Here is a 27,212-nt window from a genome sequence, read left to right as displayed (position 1 = left end):
AGGAAAGTTGGAATAAAATAAAAATTTTTTGGTTGTTATTTTGGTGGAAGAGTTGAGCATATTGCAAGCAAAGGATAAGCCATAGTCAGTAAAAGAGAAAATAAGAGGAAATTGAGTCCTAGAGGCAGCAGACAGACTTGGGAAGAAGACTGGAATCCTTTTCTTTAAGACAAGAGGGGAAAACATGAGTGGTAGATAAAGGTGTGTATAAATCTGAAGGTAAAAAAAACAACTAGATTTTATATCTGATAGACCCCCAACTCCCTCTGCCTTGCCCCCTTGCCATCTCTCTTTTTTGATCTAAGATATTAGATCATATGCTAAGAGTGACAGGTTTGAGTGTGTTGTACTGGAATTCATTCATTCCTTTATTCATGTAGCAAATGTATTGAGCATCTACCATGTGTCACCACCACATTATGGACCAGGAACAAAGACAAATAAGTCACATTTCTATTGAGGAAATAGCAAAACAAATAGAAGATTACAATTAAGGTCCTTGATTAAAGGTTTGCATGTGTGCTTTGTGAGCTTACAGCTTGTGAGATGCAATTAACTCAGGCTATAGGGGACACATGTAGAATAGTAACCAGTTAAGAACTAGAGAAAGGATATTCTACCTAGAAGGAACAGCAAGAACCTCAGCTAAAAAGCAGCATGATAGATGCAGGAATTGCAAATAGCATTTGGTCTAGATGCAGCACAGATGTTAGCAGGGAAAAGGCTAAGACAGGCACTGCCATGTTGGGAGAGGACTTTGTTGACAACACCAAGGAGCTCTGCTATGATCTTTTGGGCAAAGCAAACAGAAAGTATTATAAAAGGAAATTATGCCATGATAACTGTATTTTAGATTGATCACTTAGGCAACAGAGAAGAAAAATGGGTGTGACAGAGACAAGACTTTGCTTGATTTTAAAATGAACAATAACAAAATAGAGTTTTCCCAAAAGGCAACGGAAATGCAGGGACAGTCTGGAACCTATGTCATGAGAGATAACTAAGATAACAATATTTAGTTCAAAAGCAAAACAAATCAAACAAAGAAACAAACAAAATCTATAGGAAAATGAAGAATTGTTTCTAAATCTTTGAAAAGCCATCACTTTGGAGTGTGGACTTGTTCTGTATTGTTCAGAGGATGAAAAATCAGTGAATTTTAAGGAAGTTTCAGGGAAGGAGAATAAGAAGTACTATCTCATGTGTTTTAAGAACAAGTCTATGAGTTAGAACTGCCTGATGATGAATTTAGAACCACCTCAGATTCCCTGTGAGTAAACCAAAATCAATATATTCAATAATCACTCAGACCCACTGCAAAATTCAGTGTTTATGGGAAACTTAAATTTAAATTTATCAGGTATTGCAACAAGCTGTAGTCAGTTTTACCACTTGATTTTTCAGAGATGCAATGTACCTGTGTATTCTTAAAAAGTAATACCTATGGGCTAGGGATGTGGCTCAAGCGGTAACGCGCTCGCCTAGCATGCGCGGGGCGCTGGGTTCGATCCTCAGCACCACATAAAAATAAAATAAAGATGTTGTGTCCACTGAAAACTGAAAAATAAATATTAAAAAAAAATCTCTCTCGGGGCCAGGGATGTGGCTCAAGCGGTAGCGCGCTCGTCTGGCATGCGTGCTGCCCGGGTTCAATCCTCAGCACCATATACAAACAAAAATGTTGTGTCCACCGAAAACTAAATATTAAAAAATTCTCTCTCTTTCTCTCTCTCTCTCTTTAAAAAAAAAATCTCTCTCTCTCTAAAAAAAGTAATACCTATACTGTGCATACATTGTGCAAATTAGAATAATTCTGAGATGGGGCAATTCAGTTTCAGTCAAAACAGTGGTTTGAGAGTGAGACAAAGCCTCAGATATAGTTGCAGAAGTATAAAAAGCAGATTCAGCAAATAGCTCTAGTTATCTACCAAAGAATCAATTATTTATGTATTCAGCATGGAAAGAACTGCAAATCATCCATTAACCTTTCCAGTCACTGCAGTATCCTCATGGTCAGAACCATCTTTGACTATAAAGATTAACAATTCAGTTGAGTGAAAATCCTTATTAACATTATACTGGAGACAGGATTAACACCTTCCCTGGAAGCTGTTAAAATAGGCTTTGATTGTACATTCAGTGATCTTGTACAGTCAGAGTAGGCTTATTCCACCTAAATGATTTTTTTTTTTTAAGATAAACAAAGGCAAATGAATGCTTCATGGGCAAAAGACTTTAATTTTAACCTTTTAAAAAAAACCTTCAGTGTTTTACATACCACCTTTTGTGTAAGGATTTGAACTTTTCATTATCTCCATAATTTTTATTCATAAATTTTGTACTATGTTCAGTTTGGCAAATCATTTTGAACATTGACTATTTGCCACTCTTTTTGCTCAGTGTAAAGTAACAGCAATAATGAGGCACTCTGACTGACCTCAGGAACCTATAGCTAAGTGAAGATCGGTCAAGGATCTAGAAAGCAATTTGAAATTCTGATGGTGCTGTCACTACACAATATGTAGAATATACATATGGACTAGTGTGTTCAAGAAAGAAAAAAAACAGGAAAATAATATTCACCATTAATTGAAATCTAGAACCTATAATGTGCCAGGTACTATACTTAGCACTTCATATATACCATGTCTCTAAGCACTCACAGAACCCTGAGACTGATACTGACATCATAAAGATTCTCCCTTTCTACAGGTGAGGAAAGAAGTGGTCATACAGCAGTTAAGTGCAGAGCTGGGATTCAAACCCAAATTTGCAATGGCTCCACTATCTGTGGTCTTTTCATCATGTGGAGGCCTCATGAAGGAGGTGGTGTTTGTGCTATACCTTGAAGGAGATGGAATTAGCATGTAAGAGAAAAAGAATATTCCATGCAGGGTATAGCGTCAGATGAAAGGCACATGGGTACCCGTACCTTTGGAGGAAGCAGTGCTTCCAACCCATTGTCAAGATCCATGAAGTTTAAGTTGATTGTCCATTTTATGGATGAGAGACTACAAGCACTGATTCTACCTTAGCTCCATTTCCTGCTTAAGCTTGGTGAACACTATAAGTCCAAGTTTCCTTTTACCCACCATTTTGCTGACTTTTATTCTCATATTTTACTATTCATCCCATTTTTGGCTCCAATTCCCAAACCTAAATCTCTTCCTCTGAATCCTTTCTTGATCCCTCTAGATAATCTAGATTTGATGAGCAGGTTACCTTTTGGATCAAGCTCACCCTCAAGGTACTCTACCTCATTGTCTAACTGCTGTGCTTTGAGGATCCCAACCATTTTTGTTACTCCCATAACTATCACTGTCTTCAGAATTATAGCCTATCTTTTCTTTTAACCTTACTTATCCTCCCTGATGTATTTCATTCATTCGCATGACTTCTCTTACTATCTATATGATAGTAATTTCCAAATCTATCTCTAAAGTTTAACATTTTCCTGAGATTCCCATATCCAATTACTCTTTGGACTCTTCTGTTTGGATAACATACTTTTAAAACTGAACTCATATCCTAATCTTAAAATATATGCCAAAATAAAGGTAATATAGCTTAAATATTTAAATATTAAATAATAAGCCATGTAAGTATTAAATGATGCTGTAAACATTATGAAAATTGAGTTGAAGATTATCTTTTAAACTATGACATAAGAAACCATAAATAAAAGAGCTCTGGCAATATAAAAATGCTCTAAAATTCCAACAATATCATAAATAAAACTGAAAGACAAATGAAAAGCTGAAAATATGTGCAAGATAATGTATTGATAATTTTCCTGTCTTATATTTCTATGAATAGCAATACTGTGTCTACAATTATGAAGTGATAGCTAAAGGACAGTAGCTTATCTGTTTGAATTCTAGTGATCATGGATCAAACTAAAAGGATAACTAAGGAAGCAGATATGCAAGATAATCTCTTAATTAGGGAGACTGTTTTCTCTCTTTATAAATTATGTATTTCCCTTTCCATCTTCCATATTTAGAAACTCGGTAACATTTCCCCATAATTTCAACAACTGTTTATCTAACCAAACACACACACAAATTATAGAAAAATAAAATACATAACTTAGGAGAAGGGAAAGCCTTAGAATTTGAAAGTAAAAGAAAAAAATTACCTGAGACATTTCAGATATGTATTTACAGCGTTCATTGTTGATCTTGTGGTAAGCCTATGTAGAATATACAAATGTAAAGAATCCAACATAAGAGAAGATTAGCAAGAAAATTGCCAAGTTAGGGTTCATATCTCCTGGTTTTTTGTTAAAACTGTAGGAAATGGTTTTGTACCATTTTATGAAAATGATATAGTAGGTTTGTAGATAACCCTAGAAATAAAGGCAGCTTCAAATGAATTGTTTAGTAGAATAAAAACAAACCTTTGATTCTTGTTCCAGTTTAAGTGCATAGTCTTTCACTTGATTTTCAAGACTTCTTTTTTCTTTTTCTAGTTGTTTAAGTAATATATTTAAGGATTCCTGAAAGTATAAATAGTAAATTTTATATGTACTCATATCCTAAGATCCAACAATAGAAATGACAACCAAATTCTTCACCAATGAATGCCTTCTATACCTAATATTCTGTGATCTTATAATTCCAGTAATAGCAATAAAATAATCAAAATATTTGTTGAGCTCTAACACTTGTATTATATATGTATTATATATCACATGTATTATAATAAGTTCCTTCCCTAGATTATTTCACTGAATCCTTATTACAATACTTGAGATGCCTAATGTTTGTTTCCACTTTACTGTTTAGAAAACTGTGTCTTTTAGAGTTTATATAACTGGCTCAGAGACATAAAGCTCATCAATGATAGAGCTAAAATTAGAATTCAGATAAAATGACTCCAAAGGCCAGACATGCTGAAAAATTATTTGTATTAACAATAGGAGGTAGTCATACTATTACTACCATTGTAACAAAAGAGGTACATGTAAAGACACTTAAATACTATATCCTATATAATTTAAGTCCATTTTTACATGCTGGTGAAAACTAGAGAACAAGAGAGAAACGTTCTTTATATAGAAAGAAAAGTTTAAGGTTCCTCTTTCATAAAAGGACAAAATGGGATACATTACTTTGATTCACATCAATAACTATATATATATATTATACATACACACATAATTATAAATTGTTGGAGAACTGCACAACTAAAATGCATAATTTATATCTGCCAACCAGAGTTACCCTAATTTCCTAGTGTGAAATAAATGTTAAAAACCTTTTTGTAAAAGCTTCAGCTCAGAAGTAGAGTGTCTGGACTGAGGTCTTAGTTTCCAGAACTGTTCTACTCTGTAATAATCTCCCAATTGCTCTGGTTTTCAACCTTATTGCCTTTTCTACCACTCTTCTTCTCTCCTTTGGCTTAATAATCTTGTTTTCCCATCATCCCTCCTATCTCTCTCTCATCAACGTTTACCTCACAAAATCAAGAAATTTCTTTTCTAAATTCTACTTTCCCTAATAGATTCCTATCCTATCTATTTTGATTTTTCAGAAAGGACAGATGTGAACAGTTTCCTGGGTACCACATGTAGAAATATGGGAAAATATTAAGAGAGTTTTACAATCTTCTGCCTATCATGTTACTGGGGGCAGAAATCTGTACAGAGCTGATAACTGAGGGCAAAGAGCTCTGGGGAAGAGGAATGTGGCAGGTCCTACCAAAGTGGATATAAAGGTGAAATTTCTTGTGTATTATATATTACACAATAATCCTTACCAGAAAGCATCACCACAGATGAGGTATTAAACTAAATGGGCCAAATATTTGGCCAAGAGATATTTTCTAACTCTGTCCTTGGTCAGCCAACAGTGAGCTGATGAACAGAGTAACCAAAGTGACTGAGATGGGGACTTTGCACTGTTTGGCCCAACAGCATGGGTTCCTTCTCACTAAGGGTAAGCTAATACTGCTGCTGATCAATGTTGGAAATGCTAGCAAGAGATACCAACATGAGCCCTGTAAGGGGCACTATCCCTCAATGAGATCAACCATCCACTTGGTGGCAAGTTGATTATATAAAAGGGCTTCTTATCCATTCATCCTGATGTATGTTTCTGATATAGTTTTACCTTCCTTTCCTATCCACAGTGCCTTAGCCAGCCATATACTTTGTTAATCTAGATGGAAAGAGATTATTTTTACCAAAAAGTCTTTAGGCAAGATACCAAAATTACCACCCTTTTTCAGGAAGGACTGACTAATCAGTGTCAAAGACTGGTGGCCTAGCTTAATTATATGTGACTTGAAAGTAGGATGGCTGAGCACAAGGCTGAACCACTGTAGCAAAGAGCAAAGTTAGTCAACACTGCTAGTAGAAGGCAAGCTGGATTCTTTTTTCTTTTCTTTTTTGCTCCTTTATTTTTGATTGGTACTTTCTACATATATATGTAGAAAAGTAAAATTCCCTCTGGTACATTTATATATGCATATAACATAATTTTATTAAATTCATTCCATATTTCCTCCCCTTTCTCATTCTTCTTCCCTCTCATTCTCTACCTTCTTGATCTTTCCTACATAATTGATATCCAAGCCTCACCTCCAGCTCCTTCTTTCCCTTATTTTTCTCTAGCTTCCACAAGAGAAACATTTGACCCTTGATTTTCTGAGTCTTGCTAATTTTGCAAAGTGTGATGTTCTCCATTTCTATCTATTTACTGGCAAATGCTATTATTTCATTCTTCTTATGGCTAGTAAAACTTCACTGTATATATGTAACACATTTTCTCCATCCATTCATCTATTCATAGACATCTGGACTGATTCTATAAATTGGCTCTTGTGAATTGTGCTGCTATAAACATGGAAGTGGCTATATCACTACAGTATGTTGATTTTAGTTCTTTTAGATAAATACCAAGAAATGGGATAGCTAGGTCATATGGTGGTTCCATTCCAAGTTTTTTGAGGAATATTCACACTGCTTTCCATAGTTGTACTAATTTACAGTTCCACCAACAATGTATGGGTGTATCTTTTCCCCACGTCCTCACCAGCGTTTGTTATTTGTATTCTTGATAATTGCCATTCTGACTGATGTGAGATGAAATCTTTGTGTAGTTTTGATTAGCATTTGATTGCTAAAAATGTTGAACATTTTTCCATATACTTGTTGGCTGTTTTGTTTCTTCTTTTGTTCATTTACTGATTGGGTCATTTGGGTTTTTGGTGTTAAGTTTCCTGAGATCTTAATATGTTCTGAATATTAATTCCCTGTCAGAAGAACAAGTGGCAAAGTCTTTTTCTCCCCATTCTGTAGGCTCTCTCTTCAAGCTCAATCCTTTGCTCTGCAGAAATGTTTTTAATTTGATGGCATGCCACATATTCTTGGTTTTGTTTCAAGAGTCTTGTTGAGGATATTGGTGGCTGCACATATATGATGGAATGTTGACCCTATGTTTTCTTCTAGCAGTTGCAAAGTTTCTGGTCTAATGTACAAGTCTTTGATCCATTTTGATTTGACTTTCATGCAGGGTAAGAGATAGGGATATAATTTCATTCTTCCACATATATTTATATATGCAGATATATCCAATTTTTTGAGTACCATCTGTTAAAATGCCAGTCTTTTCTCCAACGTGTATTTTTGGTAATTTTGTCAAGTATCAGATGACTGTAAGTATGTGCATTTCTCTCTGTCTTCTATTCCAGTGGTCTTAATTTATATTTTGATGCCAATGCCATGCTGGTTTGCTTTTACAGCTCTGTAGTATAGCTTAAGATCAGGTATCATGATACCACCTGCATCACTCTTCTTGCTCAGAATTACTTTGGTTATTCTGGGTCTCTTATTCTTCCAAATAAATTTAAGGACTATTTTTTCTAGTTTTGCAAGGAATGTTATCAGTATTTTGATGGGGATTGCACTGAATATGTACATTGCTTTTGATAGTATGGCCACTGTGACAATATTAATTCTGCCTATCCAAGAACATGGGAGATCTTCCCATCTTCTGAGGTCTTCTTTAATTTCTTTCTTCAGTGTTCTATAGTATTCATTGTAGAAATATTTCACCTCCTTGGTTAGATTAATTCCCAATATTTTATTTTTTATAGGTTATTGCAAAAGGGATGGTTTTCCTGATTTCTTTCTCAGCTAAGTTGCTGTCATAATATAAGAATGCTATTGATTTGAATGTTGATCATGTATCCTGCTACTCGCTGAATTCATTTATCAGTTCTAGAAGTCTTCTGGTGGAATTCTTGGGGTTTTCTAGATATCCATGACATAAGCAAACAGAGACAGTTGGGATTTCTTCTTTTTCTATTTTATCTATATCCCTTTAATTTCCTTCTATTTCCTGATTGCTCTGGCTAGAGTTTCAAGAATTATATTGAATAGAAGTGATGAAAGTAGACATCCTTGTCTTGATCCTGACTTTATTTTTTATTTTTTTTAAAGAGAGAGAGAGAGGGAGAGAGAGAGAGAGAGAGAGAGAGAGAGAGAGAGAGAGAGAGAGAGAATTTTTTAATATTTATTTTTTAGTTATCGGTGGACACAACATCTTTGTTTGTATGTGGTGCTGAGGATCGAACCCGGGCCGCACGCATGCCAGGCGAGCGCGCTACCGCTTGAGCCACATCCCCAGCCCCTTGATCCTGACTTTAAAGGGAAAGCTTTAAGTTTTTTCTTAGTTTAGTATGATACTGGCTTTGGGTTTGTCATGTACAACCTTTAAAATGTTGAGATAAGTTCCTTCAATGCCAGTTTCTCCAGTGTTTTTTTTTTTTTTTTTAACATGAATGGGTTCTGTATTTTATCAAAGGCCTTTTCTGCATCAATTGATGCAGATGATCATATGATTCTCATATGTATTTTTTGGTACTTTTGTCAAGTATCAGATGGCTGTAAGTATGTGTTTTTAATTCTATGTAAGTAGTAAATTACATTCATTGATTTATGTATGTTGAACCAATCTTGCATTCCTGGGATGAAGCCCACTTAATTATGGTGTATTATCTTCTTGGTGTGTTTTTAAATTTGGTGTGCTAATATTAAGGATTTTTGCATCTATGTCCTTCAGGGATATTGTTGTGTAATTTTATTTCCTTCATGCATCTTTGTCTCATTTGAGTACCAAACAATAATACACAGAATCAATCAATACCACAAAGAATTTTTTTTTTTTTTTTTTGGTAAAGATAAGTATGACTGAAAAGCCCTTAGCCAAACTAACCAAAAGAGAAAAAAGACCCAAATAAAGATTAGAAAAGAAAATATCACCACAGACACTTCTGAAATCCCGAGGATCATTAGAAACTATTTTTAAAAATTATACTCCAATAAACTAGAAAATCTAGAAGACATAGACAAATTTCTAGACACATATGACCTGGCTAAATTGAACCAGGAAGATAGAGAAAACCTAAATAGACTTATAATCAAACAATGAAATTAAAACAGCAATTAAAAACCTTCCAACAAAAAAAAGCCAAGGACCAGATGGATTCTCAGCTGAGTTCTACCAGACATTTAAAAAAGAACTAATACCAGTCTTTCTCAAATTATTCCATGAAATTGAAAGGGAGGAAACACTTCCAAATAAATTCTATGAAGCCAGTATAACACAAAACCAAAACTGAACAAAGACGCATCAAGGAAAGCTGATTTCTTTATCACTAGTTTTGTCTCCATAGCCAGACCAATGATCACAGAACTCAACATCAGAACATGCCACTGGGAGCTTTCTATTGGAACTACTGTGGTATATTTGTGACTTTAGGTAAATTTATTAGCTGGTTTTAGTCCAATAGGCCCAGGTGCTAATTCGCTCTAAGCCTGCATAGATAAGGTTGTTTAATCATCCTACACTTTTTAGTTCTTTCTTACACTCTGGGAAGACTATGAATAGGTACCCCTGATGGGAACCTTTTTGCATGTGACAACTTTTTCCAAAAAGTCCACATAGAGGAATAACTGTCCACTCTCCTGGTATTGCCCAACCCAAATCTACCATCCAAAAATGACTTTTATTTAGCTCATAGTTCTGAAAACCAGAAGTTCAAGATCAAGCAGCTGCATCTGACAAGGGCTTTGGGCTGCATCATAGCATTGTGGGAAAGTCGAAGGGCAAATGAGAGCAATTGGAAGATTAAAAACACACAAGAGGCAGCCTTATTTTAACTATCATTCCTGAAAAAAAATAAATCCCTCTTAACTACCTTATCACCCCTTAAAGGCCCTACCTTCCAAGACCACAATGGCAATTAAATTTCAACATTAATTTCAGAGGGGACAAACCATATCCAAGCTATAGCATTCACCAACATTTTAACACAGGCACACAGTATCCAGGTACCAAATTTTAATTCCCAAACTAGTAACATAATTTTCAATAACTCCAATTATTACTTGTGTTCTTACAAATTAAATAAAATATCTTCTAGTCAAATTATCTCAACTCTTGTTGGTCATGATCTAGGTCACTAACTCTATTAAAAGAAGCATTCAAAGAAAAATGAAAGGAGCTGATTTAAATCTCTACAAAGCAAAACTGCAAAATAGTTTAGAGTTCATATCTTCCTGAAATATAGCTGAATATTCAACAAAAACTTATTCTCTCATAGATACTTGTTAATAATTATTGGCATTTAAAAAATTGTATTGAGGGTATATAGGTTGGCTGAAATGAGGCAAATTCCAGTCTCAAAATAGCATTAGTGATAAATCCCTTGGAGGTGATGATCCACCACTACGCATATTTCATTAGCATTCTTGTTAAAACATAAGCAGGTGATGTTTCTCAGGTAGGCATTATTATTCTTTGAAAGTTAATTATGCACTGGCATCTTGAATGGCTTCTAGCTCCTTTCATCCAAACATAAACTTACTGTAGAAAAACAAATCCATTAAAGTTGAACATATGTAAGAAGCTAAACTGAATTATTTTATAGAAAATGAAACCCTCATGAATATATTGCCTATGTATGAAGAACTTTTGAAGGGATAATTAGTGAGTGGTAGAAGTAGTTCAAAATGCTATTCTATGGACCCTTGCTCCAAGGACTTCAGGTTAGGCTACAATAGCAATATCAATCAGTTATATAATTTGTTAAGTACATTTATAGATGTACATAGAATCCAACCCATTTAAACATTATATCATTAGTAAAATGCATCTGAATTTTTAAAAGAAGTTCACTTACAAATAACCTACTAGAATACAAATTATTTTTGTATTAAAGGTGACCTGAATGAGTTATGGTGCAAAACTGTAGGAGCTCATACTAAATGGAAGCATAAAAAACAGCAGTGAAAATGCAAGGTATGATTAAATAGAAAATTTGAAATGGAAAATAAATGTTTCACACATTTTTAAAAGGTGTTAATCAAGGTGGGTATAACATAAAAGGTCCCCAAAATGGAAAGGGAAAAAGGACATGAAGGAAGCCAAATATTTATCATAGGCTTAAATCAGAAATGACTATTTAATGGTAGGATTAGAGCTGAAGCAATACATAAAAGGCAAATTTAGAAAACAACCTGCTAGAAAAGGCAGCTTTGGGATGATAGGCATAGGGATTGAAGCACTGGGATCTACTGGAAGTTATTTAAAAAGTGACTTGATAAAAAGAATATTTAGGACCTAGAATCAAGTGGCATTCTCTATATGACAGAGGATTTTTTTTGGGGGGTGGGTGGTACTGGGGATTGAACTTGGGAGCACTTGACCACTGAGCAACATCCCCAGCCCTATTTTGAATTTTATTTAGACATAGGGTCTCACTGAGTTGCTTAGCACCTTGCTTTTGCTGAGACTGGCTTTGAACTCTTGATCCTCCTGCTTCAGCCTCCCTGGGATTACAGGCGTGGACCACTGCACTCGGCTCAGAAAGATGGTTTTTTGTTTTTGTTTTTCTAAGGTCAAATTAAGCAAATATGACCATTTTAATAAGATGTGTAAGTATGTTTATATTTATAAGAGATTTGCATCAAACCTAGCAAAATTATATTTTTTAATAAAATGAAGATATGGGTTTTCATTATCTGGAAAATTCACCTGCATGGAATAGTTCATATTGTAACTATCAGATAAAGAATGTATTACTGTATTAAAATTATAAAGATCATTCTCCAGAAAGCTATATTTCACTCCCTGACTTCAAGTAACTTATTAAACAATTATAAATAAATAATACATAGCGCTTTAATATTATAAAACTCTGCCTTATATATGATCTCATTTAATCCTTGTGGAAGTATAGAACATAGGGCCCTGCTTCAGAAACCATCCCAATCACTTTCCATCACTCCACCTGAGGTAACAGCAAAGAATCAGCTTCTCTCTACTCTTTTGGCCAAGCTACAAAAAAGCTGAATTCAATAAAAAGCTCTTCCCCTCTCTTTTATCACTTTCTTCTCTATTATTTTTCTAATTTTTATTCTAATTTTTATATATGACAGCAGAATGCATTACAATTCATATTACACATATAGAGCACAATTTTTCATATTTCTGGTTGTATACAAAGTATATTCACACCATTTGTTTCTTCATACAGATACTTAGGGTAATGATGTTCATCTCATCAGAAGGATATTTTTTATTGATATTCTCAGTTCTAACCCTTGAGGCTTACACTTTTTAATATGCTTTCTTTGTGACTAACCTGTATCTTGCTGCTGTATATCATGATTAGATTTCTTGTCTTGTAGCCTAATTTTATAATTCATTCATTTATTCTAAAAATATTTATCAAATGCCTTCTGTGCCAGGCATTGTGCTAGGAATATGATAACCCAGACTCCATCCTTATGAAGCTGAGAATCTATAGGGGCCTCCAAAATGTGGTCTATCTTACATGTAAGTTTGAGGAGAATCCGTGTTCTGCTGCTGTTGGGTGGAATAGCCTATAATGTCACTTAGATCAAGTTGGTTGATGGTGCTTTTCAGATCAATCTCTAGTAATTTTCTGGCTGTTTGATCTATCAATTACTGACAGAGACCATTGAAGTTGTCAACTTTAATAGCAGATTTGCCTATTTTTCCTCCAGTAATTCATGAAAAATTACTACTTAAATGTCCCTACCAGCTTATAGTCCCAGCAGCTTCTGTTCCAGGTAAGCAGATCTCAAGTTTGGATTCATCTGTTTATCTAGATTTCAGGGTGGAAGTCTGCCTGTCTGAAACCTCAGTTCTCTAATGGTCCCAAGCAAAGTCATCGATTTCCAGTTTGTTCACCTTTAAAGTTTTCCTCGCTGTAATAACAGAGGACTTCTGTGGTTTACTATATGCTGGAGCTGAAAGTGAAAGTCACAAACTGTTTTTGATCCTCTTTTCTAATTAAAATGAAAGAATACTTTCTCCAAGTCTATGACTAGGACTCCTGCACCTGAAACTCTATTAATTGGCTCCACTAGTGATACCACATGTGGAAAAGCTTATGCAATTAAGACCACTAATTGGTTAAGTCTGTGGCAGCCTACAACTTTCTCCAAGATCCATCCAGTTTCTGCATGATCAGACTGGCAAATAAAACAATGAAGACGGGCACTGGTATCCTTGAATCTTTTTAAAGTTTTAATTGTGGCTAATCTCTGCTATTTTCCCTGGAATAATAAAGTGGTTTTGACTTCTATTTTGATCTCAGTGGGGGCAGGGGCAGTTTCAGAAGTTTTTACTTGGCCTTCACAACCATGATACTTTTTCTTCCATGATGAGGGGAACTAATATGAGGTTAACTTCAACTTTCAAATATATCTATTCTGATTATGTACTTGAGGACTGAGAAAATGACCACTGCAAGGATAGGGAAGTCTGTGGGACAATGAGTCCACTGTGATTTGGACTTTAGCCATAGATTTCAACTCTGGGAATCAATGCCAACACAGACCCTGTGTTCAAACATCCTGTAAATATCTAGTTATCTTTCTTCCCCCAGTGTTATCTGTGTAAGTGGCCAGAGATCTCTTTGAGGGAAGACTGAGAATATTGTCACAATATATACTTGAATTGGTGTTTCAGGCCCAGCCCTTCTAGGATTTCAGGCCACCTCTTTGGCCAACAATTCCTAGTTCAAGAAGTTGGTTCAGGTCCAGGGAATATGAAAACAATTGTGTTTTCTATTGCACTGACTATCCTCAACTTTCTGTTCCTCTTTTCTTTTTAAAAATTGTTATTATAGATATTGAATAACACCCTTATTAATTGGTCTAGCAGCCCGGAGACAAGTAGGAGGACAGTTGTTTGAGGGAGTATATGCTGCCTTACTAGGAAGAGACCTTTACAGCATTTTCCAGTACAACAAGTGCTCTAGCCCTTAGGCAGGCCACTCTACATGCCCAGGGGGTGTAAGAATTGTAGAGCCAACATCCTCAGGGGCATCTATCCAGATGTTCTGCAACAATTTTAGCATCCCTAGTTATCCCTATCAGGATTCTTCCCTTCACATAACAAAACCACCTAAGTTTAGCATCCAAATGCCTCTGGAACTGTGTAGCTAACACAATGACTCCAGTCTGCTATTCTAGTGTGTCTGCCTTTCCACTGCTGGAACAGAGGCCTCCTGAGAAGCTCCCACAGCCTCTATGGTTAGATATTACTTCTTATTAACAGTTGCTGATCTCTCATTACCCTTGTGTAGAAGTCAATGTGACTTAGGAGTAACTCCATTATTTTCCAAATGCCTGCCTTGTGGCTTCTCCCATAGTATTCCCTTCTCCCATGACATTTTCCAAGGTCATAATTAGGAAAGTCTTTTGCAAGTAACATATCCTGAGCCAGATCCATTGGTGTCACACCTACCAATCAGGACAGATCTTCTGAAGTCAGTCAGCCAGACATGAATCCCCATCTTACTCTCTGTTTTGTTTGATCCCATGCAGTACCCTTAAGTTTTATATATGCTCTTCTGAAAAATGTACACCAAAATAGGATTTAATGTACAAGGATCATAAATGTTTCAGTGTGAAATGAAATAGGGAGGAAGGCAGAGAGAATCTGGGACAGTTGTCTCATTGTAGTACAAGTCTAGAAGGTTCATTGGAAGCAGAAGTATTCTTGGCTGTCATGCAAAACAGTTTGGCCAAACTATCAGAGAACTTTAAGCCAAATCAGCCAACAATGAAGTCCCTTGTATCCCAGAAAGAGGTCTGACTTAGTTATCTCCATTGCAGCCAATCATGACCAGAAAACAACTCTTGGAAAGGGTGGCCTTGATGGATCTCAAAGTTCAGCACCTATGGTCCTCAGCCATCTAATCCTCCTGTCCTAGAAAGTCTGTGAGGCCCACTCTCTGGGTCACTACACTAACTGTCTTAAGGGCATTTCAGTTTTAAACTGAAGAAGCCTCTAATTTCCTACTCTGTATGCGTTAATCCTACCTGAGCATTTCTAGAAGAGGACTGAGAGTTTTATTACACTGACTGCATGTTTTCATTTTATCCCATTATTCTTAGTACTGTGTCTCACTCTCACCCTTTTCTATGTCTGAGCCCTAAAGTCCAAAGTTATGGAAGTTTAATTTCTCCAGAAAATAGACTCCCAACTAAAGGAGAGTGTCCTGGTTACAGGGAGTGGCAGAGGGGTTCCAGTGAACAATTGCTCACATTTCTTACACTCACCTTCTTCCATACCTGATATGCCAAGTTCCAAAGCATTAGGCAGATCTGGAGACCCACTGCCTTGTTGCCATTGATATCCCTTCTCTGCAGGTACTTTGCTGTTGCTTCCTCAACTTCTTGAAGTCAATTACCACTCCTCCAGCTACAGCCTTCCAAAATTTGTTTCTTTTATCTGTTTATATTTCCTTCTCTATTCTAATTTACTCCCTTCAATTATCAAGAATAATTTTTCTGCTAATAAATATCATATTCAAAAAAAATCCCTCAATGCCTATGTCTAACATTTTTTTGACACTTCACACTGTATCCAAAACAACATTATGATTTTATTTACACAAACTATAATCAATAAAGTCAATTTTTTAATGCCACCAAGGCCAGCTTTCCAATTTTACCTAGGCTATTTAGATTTGATAAATAGGTGGAAGTATTTTATGATTTTTTTACTTAGAAAGAAAATATGGATTTGTGAGAAATGAACATGTAAAAGAGTCAAGTGAAAAAAAAAAATGTCTAACAGCTCTCAGGCCCTACCCACATATTGCCTCCTTTACTAGTTTCACAATCAAAATGTCTTGCTAAAATGGAAACCATTCCAATTAAGTGCATTTTTTAAAAAGCACAATACTACTTTGATAATATTGAATAATTTATACTCAAACACTATAAATTCTAAAATAGATAACATTTGAAGTTAACAATATGCTTTGCTGGTTGATGTGAAGAATTCTATCATTTAAAAAAACAGTCATATACTAATTGTATAGGCTTTTTATAAAGCTGGTAGAAAATGAACTAAAATAGCAACTTCATATCAGATGTGAACCCCTTGCCTCATCCTAACATTTTTTTTCGGGGGGTGGGGGGTGGGGGGGACGGGGGTACCAGAGATTGAACTCAGGGCACTCAACCACTGAGCCACATCCCCAGCCCTATTTTTTAATATTTTATTTAGAGACAGGGTCTTACTGAGTTGTTTAGTGCCTTGCTTTTTGCTGAGGCTGGCTTTGAACTCGAGATCCTCCTGTATCAACCTCCACTGAGCCACTGGGTTTACTGGCGCGTACCACCGCACTCTGCTGTCCTGACTTTCTTAAATTACCACTTCCAGCTTTAACACCTTGATTTCATATTCTTTCAGCCTCTAACATACCACATATTTTATCCCCCAGCTTGTTGTTGGGTCCCTTGAGACTCAACACACAGAATTTTTCTTTCAACTGTTAGTCTCAGCACTGTGCCCACAAGCAGTTCTAGCTGGTGTGGCCCACGTTTCCTCAGACACACCTCATTCTCCTTTCTCCTTGTGCCTGATTCCTATGAGTTGACTCACTATGCTTTTAAATTATATTGCAACTCAGAAAATTAGGATGGTTCACTGTAGAAGTCTCATGGGAATAGAAGCAACATAAACATATATTATTTGGGGGAGAAAAGAACACATTTTGTATTTTTGCCAAAACTATACCAGTCATTGATACCCTAGCTCATTAGTTGTAAAATATTTGTGTTTATCCATCTGTAAAAACAAATAACAACAACCCCCCCCACACACACACACAGCCTTAGTCCGTAGTCTAGTTAGAAGCATTGTTGTAACATAAATTTCTTGGTTTTTATAATGTTTTACAGTTCTTTAAAGGGTCATCATTGGGTAAAGGGGTCAATATATGTACTATATGTATATACTATTTTTATAACTTCCCATAAATCTACAATTACTTCATAATAATAAGGTAAAATGCATATGTACTAGATAACAAAATATATTTGGTTAGCAACTGCAAGAGTTTACTACATATAAACTTCTTTATAAGTAGTTGATGAAGATATTAATAAATAGAATCATTTTTGCTGTTTCTTTAAATTACAACACAGGATTGCTTATGAATTTATTATGGCTTAATTTGATTAAAAAAAACCTGACAAAATATAAAAATAAAGCCAGAGAAATTCTTAAAAAATAGTAAAATTGTACTATAATAACTTCTGGGTTCATTCTAGATTTTGACTTTGATTTTATTGATTATAAAATGAACAATCTAATTATATAATCAATAGTCACATACTAGAAAATTGCAGCCTGGAATAACAAAGTAAAGCTAAATTGGTGGTTGTACTGAAAATTAGCCCCTCATCCCCAAAATATCACATAAAAAATTTATTCTTCCACTATCATAGAAGAGTTGTTTCAGAGACTGATCATTTCTTAGCATTCCAAGCAGTTATCTATTTTACCTATGTTCTTTCTAAATTTGTTTTGGAAAGGTCATTTTGTAAAAGTCGATTGAAACACAAGGTAAAAATTAGAAAATTAGGGCACTGTTTACATATCTGAGGTAAAATTTATTTAGACTTTAATTTTTGTTGTTAGTATTGGTTTTTGTGATTATGGGGATTTAACCCAGGCCTTGTACATGATGGGCAAGTTACCACTGAGCTACATCCACAGCCCAGGATTTAAATTTTTAAAAATACTCCATATTTCAAGCAGAAAGGAAGCTCTGCTGGTCGCCTATTTTTAAAGAAACCAATGTTAATTACTAAAGAATACACCAAAAAAAAAAAAAAAAAAAAAGAAAGAAAGAAAGAAAAAAGAAAAGAAAAGAAAAAGAAAGCTACGAATTAAAAAAAAATACTCCATTGAAGGCTTACAAGAGCAAAGCACAAGAATACAATTTAGTTCATCACAGCTTCCACATAGTACCTTTCAAAAAAGACAATTCTGATGGTGAAAGAATCTCATGTTTAGATACAGTGCCCCCTTGTGGCTAACTTCTCAACATACAAAATCTTTTCAACTTTTCTCTAGTTTGAAGACATCTCCAAACTGATCATTTGGATCTTTGGGGAGAATGTAAACCTAAGTGAGGTCTGTGGCAGAATACTTCAGGAAGCAGTCTGATATTGGATCTGCAGATCTTCCAGAGCCAGGTGGGCAGTGGGAATTCCATTTCCTTTTTAAATACCACACTTTTGAGAACCCAAGATCATTTCGCTAATCCTTTTCACTATATAATTGGCATATAACTTTAATATATTTTAACTAAAACGTACTTATGGGTGTCAATGGTGCTTTAAGGTCATTTATTTTAATGCCTCGTTATTGGGTTCTAAATGTATACTTAGACTTTTAGAATATTTCTTAGAAGGTTCTGAAGGTAGAAATGACAAAAATGAGAGTCCAGTGGGACCATGCCAGTTGGATGTGAAGTGAGTGCAGTGACATAAAGGGTCCTAGGAAGGGCCAAATTGGGCTAGATGTCCATGAGGCAGCCCACATAAAAGAAGAATTTGAATCATGATAAAGGAAAGAAGCAAGTGTCACAGGAAGATAGTATAGGGAATCAGGATAAAGAAGTGATAGAATGTCAATGAAGTTAGAACATAAAAAGGAGCAAAACTGGGCTGGAGTTGTGACTCATTAGTGGAGCACTCACCTACCATGTGTGAGGCACTAGGTTCGATCCTCAGCACCACATAAAAATAAAATAAAGATATTGTGTCCACCTATAACTAAAAAATAAATATTAAAAAAAGGAGCAAAACAGAGAATGATCAGGGGAGTATCTTGTTCCTCTAAAGGGCCAAGTATATGATAAAGAGAATGGTCTGATGGTTTAAAAGGATTTTCTAAGACTTAAAACCATCTCTTACTTCAAACTTCTCCTTATAAGCAGGGTAAGGACAGTGGGTCTTCTGGTCAGTTCGAGAGAAAACTAAAACATAGTTTGGAAGGAAAGCCAGACAAATAGCCAAAAATTAACATTTAAAAAATAATTTCATTAAAGAATTAACATAAAAGAGAACAATTTTCCTAGAGATCAATTTCAAATTTACCAAAACTTTGCTTTTTAAGGAGAATCCTTCTTATATGTGAACTTATATCCTGAACATCTTTTTTTCAGAATATATTTTTCAATGATGATACTAAATGCTAAACTATTTCTATGAGTCTTTAGTTAAAAAATTGAACATTTCTTAAAATGCTATTAAATATATATTCATAAGAACATATTTAAGAATTCAGATTTCAACAAGTTGGCTTCCCATGAATTGATTTTTCCACAAATTGATCAAGAGTTTTCCAGACAATGTTTGTGGGGAGATAAAATATTTTTCTAATTAATGCTTCTTCCCCCAGTGGCTCCCACAATCAGCTAGTCTTGTAACTTTAGAAGAATGATCCCCAGTACTATATCCATCTAATTGACATGGTGTATGCACTGATGAGACATTTCCCTGAAGGATCCAAACTGTCTGGGTGTAATGTAAGACAAGGGGAGTGAATTGATGGGGAAAACAGTAACATAGAAGAATAGGGGTCGTTAGTTTTATGACTATGAATCAGTCAAAGAGCAAAATTTCTACTTTATGATAGAATTGACTACAGGCATATGAAAGTGCTTTTTGATAGTCTGTATAGGAACTCTTATCATAAGAGAGACTTTCACATCTTTTTCTGATGGACACAGCTCCCCTAAATCTTTTTTTCTCAAATGTGCTTGGCAACAGAACTTATTAAAATGCCTGCTAAAATGTACAAATATCCAGGCCTTACTCCAGACCTACAGATGAGTTCCTCTAGGGGAAGTCCTGGAATAATGTATATTTTAAATAAATGTACTGTGTGATCCTTATACAGTTCAAAAATTCAAGAAATCCACAGCAGGCAAGTAAGCACATAGTAATGCTGAATAACACAGGGAAGCAAGAAAGTAGATGGGCCAACAATCATCTTTCCTGTTTATGGTATAGCATCAAAAATACTGAGCTTCAGTGGGCCTATATAAGCTAACGTAAGAAAGATAAAATCACCATCGTGTGCTAATAGTGATAGTAAAGCACTGAAATATTAATTAAAATATTATCAGGGAACTATCTGTGGCTGACGACTGGGAGCCATAAAGTTCTGATGAAAGAGTTCAGCTAAATCCTTAGCTTCATAATCTAATTAGAAATGAATGAAGAAGCCTGAAGTGCCAAGCAAGAACTCAAAAACATCAGATACAACAAAACTCATTTAACCTCAACTTTTAGTTATTTAGAATCCTCAAGAAAGATTCTAATCTTGCTGTGAATTGCGATAGTTCTAGACATACTTGGAAATTCTTGGAACATTCTAACCTAATAGTTCATTTCTCTAACAGATGCCAACAGGAGCTGGAAAATGTACATCCAGCTAGCCCAAAGGAAGTATATGTTCTGTGCTTTTTATTAAAAGTGTTAAACTCCTGATGAAGCCCCTACTTTGTGGGTAGGTACTTAGAACCACAAAACTGTACTGCAGTTTTGAAAAGGTAGCAGAATATTTGTAGCTTACATAACAGCACAGCTTAAGAAAAAACAGATTGCACATCTTTGGGCTTTACCTTTATTATTATCCTTTCCAATGGGATTAAGGTTAATTTCACAACAGATTTGTTTTTGATGAAATTTTACTTCTCCTTTACCAAGGGAAGTTAGGAAGAGAACTAACAGTACTTATTACTTCAGGCACTATGCTATTTTCTTATTAACACTAATAATCTTATCTTCACAACAGCCTGCGCAAGAAAGCTAATTAACTCCATTTTACAGATGAGGAAATTAAGCCTTGGAGAGGTAAAGTGATTTCCTCAGTGTCCTCTAGTCTGGATTTGAACCAGGGCAAGTCTGATTCCAAAAGCTATAATTCTAGATGAAGTAGGTTATCCTCACTTCATTTTCTTATCCCCTACTCTTCCTTTCCACAACATTTCTCCCAAAATCCTATCCTTTGACTAGTACTTGTTTTCTTATAATTAGCCTAAACTAGTGCTTTATCCTACCTTGAGCCAGAAGTTTCTTGGAGAACATTTTTCTGGTGAATAGTCATAAAATTTTCTCCTTCCTTAGCTTCTGTGATCCACTTTTCCAATTGTCCCCCTCATCCTTTCTCAATATTTTTCCTTCACTATTATCTTCACCAAATTGCCTTTTTAGCCAATATCTTAATTGTTAGTATTTCTCCAGGCTTCCACCCTCAATCCTGTTTTTCAGACTCTGTCCCCACTCCACCCCCAGCAGTCTCTTGTACTTTCATGACTTCAAGAGACACCTATGATTCCAAGATCTCTATTTTCAGAGACAACTTTCTGTAGTCTAAAACCACGTCCAGTTTTAACTACTCTTACCTATATAAAATGCACAAACAAACCATAATCATCATTTCCTAACATCTCAACTACTTTTGATTCCTATAGTCCTGTTCATCACAATCCAGGAAGTTATGCATCCTTCAATCCTCTCCCAATCTCATCCTATTACCCATGTATTCATGAAATTATTTCTAAATATATCTTCAATCTGTTTCCTCTGCTCCTCCCACATATAATACTGACCAAGCTAAAAACTCACCTTCCTTTACCCAGTCTGAAAAGAATCCTAACTGGCTTCTATGCCTCAATTCTCACCCTGGGAATCCTTTCTCCATAGGAGGGTGAGCAGAGATTTTAAAATACATAAATACTCCAACAGCTTCTCATCATATATAAAAAGGTTCACATTCCCTAACATAAATATGAAACCCTTCATTATCTAGTCCTTGAATGTATTTCCAGCCATATTTTCCATTATTCATGCCAGATATCTTGGGTGTCTTTAGAGACACCCACGTTGATCCATAGAGACTTTATCACTATCTCAAATATTTTAAAGGTATAGAGCCCATGATTTTTAAAAATCCACTTTTAAGTATACATGTGCTTAAATCAGTGATTCTCAAACTTTGATGTTTATCAGAATGACCTGGAGAGTTAATAAAGAACACAGAGGTGACAAGTTGGTTGAACAATGGGACCAGGCCTTTGTGTTTTTATGAAAGGCCCCCAATCTGCGAATTATCAAAGTTTGCAGACTTCTTCCTAAAACAGGAGCCAACAAACTATAGCCTAAAGTCAAAAGCCAGTAACTGCTTTTTTTTTTTTTTTCTAAGCCAACATCTGTTAGAACACAGCTCACATATCTATTAGGTATTGTCTGTAACTCCTTCTGTACTAAAACAGCAGTGTTGAGTAATTGCAATAGAGATCAGGAATCTTATGCTTGCAAAGCTGAAAATCTAGCCTATGTATGTATCTATGTATCTGATCTATACCTCTTTGCAAGTCCAAAGTTCTTGGTTTATAACAAACTGTAAAGTGTTTTTTAATCGGGGCTGGGATGTGGCTCAAGTGGTAGCATGCTCGCCTAGCATGCGTGGGGCACTGGGTTCGATTCTCAGCACCACATAAAAGCAAAATAAAGATATTGTGTCCACCTAAAATTAAAAAATAAAATATTATTTAAAAAAATAAATAAATAAAACCATCAGTGCCATCTATTGCAGAAGTCCAATATCTTAAAATGTTGCTCAACAAGTTGCAGAGAAATATGTCTGGAAGCAACATATAATTACAAAGAAACTACTTGTGTCCTTACCATTTTACATTATTAGTATTATTTCTTGCAAAGAGGTATTATTGCAATAATGCACTTTTCATACTTGAAATTTATTTGTATGATATAAAGTTATTACTTTAAACAAAATGCAAGTTAGGGGGGATTTGTTTATAAATTTAAACTCACCAATCAAAAGACATAGGCTGGTAGATTGGATTAAAAAAAAAGAGCCAACAATATGCTGCCTTCAAGAGACTCATCTCACAGGAAAAGACACCCACAGACTGAAGGTGAAAGGTTGGGATAAAATGTACCATTCACATGGCCTACCTAAGCAAGCAGGGGTTTCCATCCTCATATCAAATAAAGAAGACTTCAAGCCAAACTTAATAAAAGGGATAAAGATGGACATTTCAGACTACTTAAGGGAACCATACATCAACATATAAATATATATGCCCCCCAAAATGGAGCATCTACGTTCATCAATCAAACTCTTCTCAAGTTCAAGAGTCAAGTAGACCACAACACAATAATTTTGGGTGACTTTAACACACCTGTTTCACCACTAGATAGATCTACCAAACAAAAGCTAAACAAACTATAGAACTCAAAAATACAATCAATAACTTAGTTTTAACTGACATATATAGAGTATATTATCATCCATCAATGAGCGAACACACTTTCTTCTCAACAGCACATGGATCCTTTTCTAAAATAGACCATATGTTACGCCACAAAGCAAATGCTAGTAAATACGGAAAAGTAGAAATACTACCTTGCATTCTATCAGACCACAATGGAATGAAACTAGATATCAATGATGAAATAAAAACTAAAAGCTACTCCAACGCCTGGAGACTAAATAATATGCAACTGAATGAACAATGGGTAGCAAATAATACTAAGGAGGAGATTAAAAAATTCTTAGAAGTAAATGAGAACACTGATACAACATATCAAAATCTCTGGGACACTATTAAGGCAGTGTTAAGAGGAAAATTCACTGCATGGAGTTCATTCCTTCACAGAAGGAAAAGTCAACAAATATATGACCTAATATTACATCTCAAAGCCCTAGAAAGAGAAGAACAAATCAACCCCCAAAACAGTAGGAGACAGGAAATAATTAAAATTAGAGCTGAAATCAATGAAATTGATACAAAAGAAAAAATTGAAAAAACCTAAAAAGTTGGTTCTTTGAAGAAATATATAAAATTGATAAACCATTAGCCATGCTAATGAAGAGAAGGAGAGAAAACTCAAATTACTAAAATCCATGATGAAAAAGGAAACATTACGATGGATACTGCAGAAATACAGAAAATAATTAGAAATTATTTTGAAAATTTGTACTCCAATAAAATAGAAAAAAAATCAAAGTCATCGACAAATTTCTACAGGCATATGATATGCCTAAACTAAAACAGAATGATATACACAAGTTAAACAGATCAATTTCAAGCAAGGAAATAAAGGACACCATCAGAAGTCTACCAACCAAGAAAAGCCCAGGACTGAATGGATACATAACTGAGTTCTACAAGACCTATGAAGAAGAATTAATACCAATACTCTACAAACTATTTCATGAAATAGAATAAGATGGAACACTTCCAAACAGATTCTATGATGCCAATATCACCCTGATTCCAAAACCAGACAAAGACACATTAAAGAAAGAAAACTTCAGACCAATATCTCTAATAAATATAGATGCAAAAATTCTCAATAAAATTCTGGCAAATCAAATACAAAAACATATCAAAAAGAGTGCATCACGATCAAGTAGGGTTCATCCTAGGAATGCAAGGTTGGTTCAACATATGGAAATCAATAAATGTAATTCATCACATCAATAGATTTAAATATAAAAATCATGTGATCATCTCAATAGATGCTGAGAAAGTATTTGATAAAATACAGCATTCCTTCAATGTTCAAAATACTTGAAAAACTAGGGTAACAGGAACATACCTCAACATTGTAAAGGCTATCTATGATGAGCCTCAGACCATCTGCTAAATGGAGAAAAACTGAAAGTATTCCCTCTAAAAACTGGGATGCTCTCTGTCACCACTTCTAATTAACATAGTTCTTGAAACTCTAGCCAGAAAAATCAGACAGATGAAAGAAATTAAAGGAATACAGATAGGAAAAGAAGAACTCAAGTTATCACTATTTGCAGATGATATGATTCTATACCTAAAAGACCCAAAACATTCCTCCAAAAATCTCCTAGAACTAATAAATGAATTCGGCAAAGTAGCTGGATATAAAATCAACACCCATAAATCAAAGGCATTTCTGTACATCAGTGACAAATCCACTGAAAGTGAAACTAGGAAAACCACCCCACTTACAATAGTCTTAAAAATAAAATACTTGGGAATAAATTTAACAAAAGAGGTAAAACACCTCTACAATGAAAACCACAACACGCTGAAGAAAGAAATTAAAGAAGATCTTAGAAGATGGAAAGATCTACCTTGTTCTTGGATAGGCAGAATTAATACTTCAAAATGACCATACTACCAAAAGCACTATACAGATTCACTGCAATCCCAATCAAATTCCCAATGGCATTCCTTATAGAAATAGAAAAAGCAGTCATGAAATTCATCTAGAAAAATAAGAGACCCAGAATAGCCAAAGCAATCCTTAGCAAGAAGAATGAAGCTGGTGGCATTACTATTCCAGACCTAAAACTATACTACAGAGCAAAAGTAACTAAAACAGCATGGTATTGGTACCAAAACTGACCTATAGACTAATGGTACAGAATAGAGGACATCGAGTCTAACCCATATAACTTCAGTTATCTTATTTTAGACAAAGGCACCAAAAATGTACATTGGAGAAAAGGTAGCCTCTTCAACAAATGGTACTGGCAAAACTGGAAATCCACATGTAACAAAATGAAATTAAACCCCTATCTCCTACTATGCACAAAACTCAACCCAAAGTGTATCAAGGACCTAGGAATTAAACCAGAGACCCTGCGCCTAATAGAAGAAAAAGTAGGCCCAAGTATCCATCATGTCGGATTAGCCCAATTTTCTTAATAAAACTCCTATAGTAGAAGAATTAAAACTAAGAATCAATAAATGGGATGGATTCAAACTAAAAAGCTTCTTCTCAGCAAAATAAGAAGTGAGGTGAATAGAGAGCCTACAGAATGGGAGCAAATCTTTACCACAAGCACATCAGATAGAGCACTAATCTCCAGGATATATAAAATATCCAAAAACCTTAACACCAAAAAAACAAATAACCCAATCAATAAATGGGCCAAGAGAGTAAACAGACACTTCTCAAAAGATGATATACAATCAATCAACAAACATAAGAAAAAATGTTCAACATCTCTAGCAATTAGAGAAATGGAAATCAAAACTACTCTAAGATATCATCTCACTCCAGTCAGAATGGCAGCTATTATGAAGACAAACAACATTAAGTTTTCACAAGGATGTGGGGGAAAAGGCACACTCATAAATTGCTGGTGGGACTGCAAATTGGTGCAGCCAATCTGGAAAGCAGTATGGAGGTTCCTTGGAAAACTTGGAATGGAACCACCATTCAACACAGCTATCCCAACTCCTTGGTTTATACCCAAAGGACTTAAAAACAGCATACTACCACAGGGACACAGCCATATCAATGTTTATAGCAGCACAATTCACAATAGCTAAATTATGGAACCAACCTAGATGCCCTTCAGTAGATGAGTGGATAAGGAAACTGTGGTATATATACACAATGGAACATTACTCAGAATTAAAAGAGAATAAAATCATGGCATTTGCAGGTAAATGGATGAAGTTGGAGAATATTTTGCTAAGTAAAGCAAGTCAATCCCAAAAAACCAAAGGCCTAATGTTTTTTTTGATATGAGGATGCAGATGCATAATGGCGAGATGGGGGGAGCATGGGAGGAATGGAAGAACTTTAGAGAAGGAAAGGGGAGAGAGGGGAAGGGAGAGGGCAAGTGGGTAGAAATGATGGTGGAATGAGTTAGACGTAATTACCCTAAGTACATGTATATGACACAAATGATGTGAAAATACTTTGTGTACAATCAGTGTCCTGAAAAATTGTGCTCTATATTTGTAATATGAAATGAATTGCATTCTGCCATCATGTATAACAAATCAGATTTTAAAAAAGAAACATAAGTAGTAATTGATTTAGGTGCTCT

The 27,212-nt window shown here is 35.1% G+C and overlaps 1 protein-coding gene across 2 annotated transcripts in view; it reads right to left on the bottom strand.

Moving 5' to 3' along the window:
- Positions 1 to 27,212, bottom strand: part of Ccdc169 (coiled-coil domain containing 169) — a 50,028-nt gene that overhangs the window by 10,868 nt on the left and 11,948 nt on the right. For both annotated transcript variants that reach the window (XM_071610791.1, XM_071610792.1), the window contains 2 exons: positions 4,400 to 4,498; positions 4,139 to 4,192 (listed from right to left, as the gene is read on the bottom strand). In XM_071610791.1, the coding sequence (XP_071466892.1) occupies positions 4,139 to 4,192; positions 4,400 to 4,498 (153 nt within the window). The remainder of the gene's footprint in view (positions 1 to 4,138; positions 4,193 to 4,399; positions 4,499 to 27,212) is intronic.

Source organism: Marmota flaviventris, chromosome 4 (genome assembly GCF_047511675.1).
Source record: "Marmota flaviventris isolate mMarFla1 chromosome 4, mMarFla1.hap1, whole genome shotgun sequence".
Taxonomy (NCBI): Eukaryota; Metazoa; Chordata; class Mammalia; order Rodentia; family Sciuridae; genus Marmota; species Marmota flaviventris.
The sequence above is the reverse complement of the archived record's forward strand: the minus strand, read 5'-3'. Positions and strand labels throughout refer to the sequence as shown.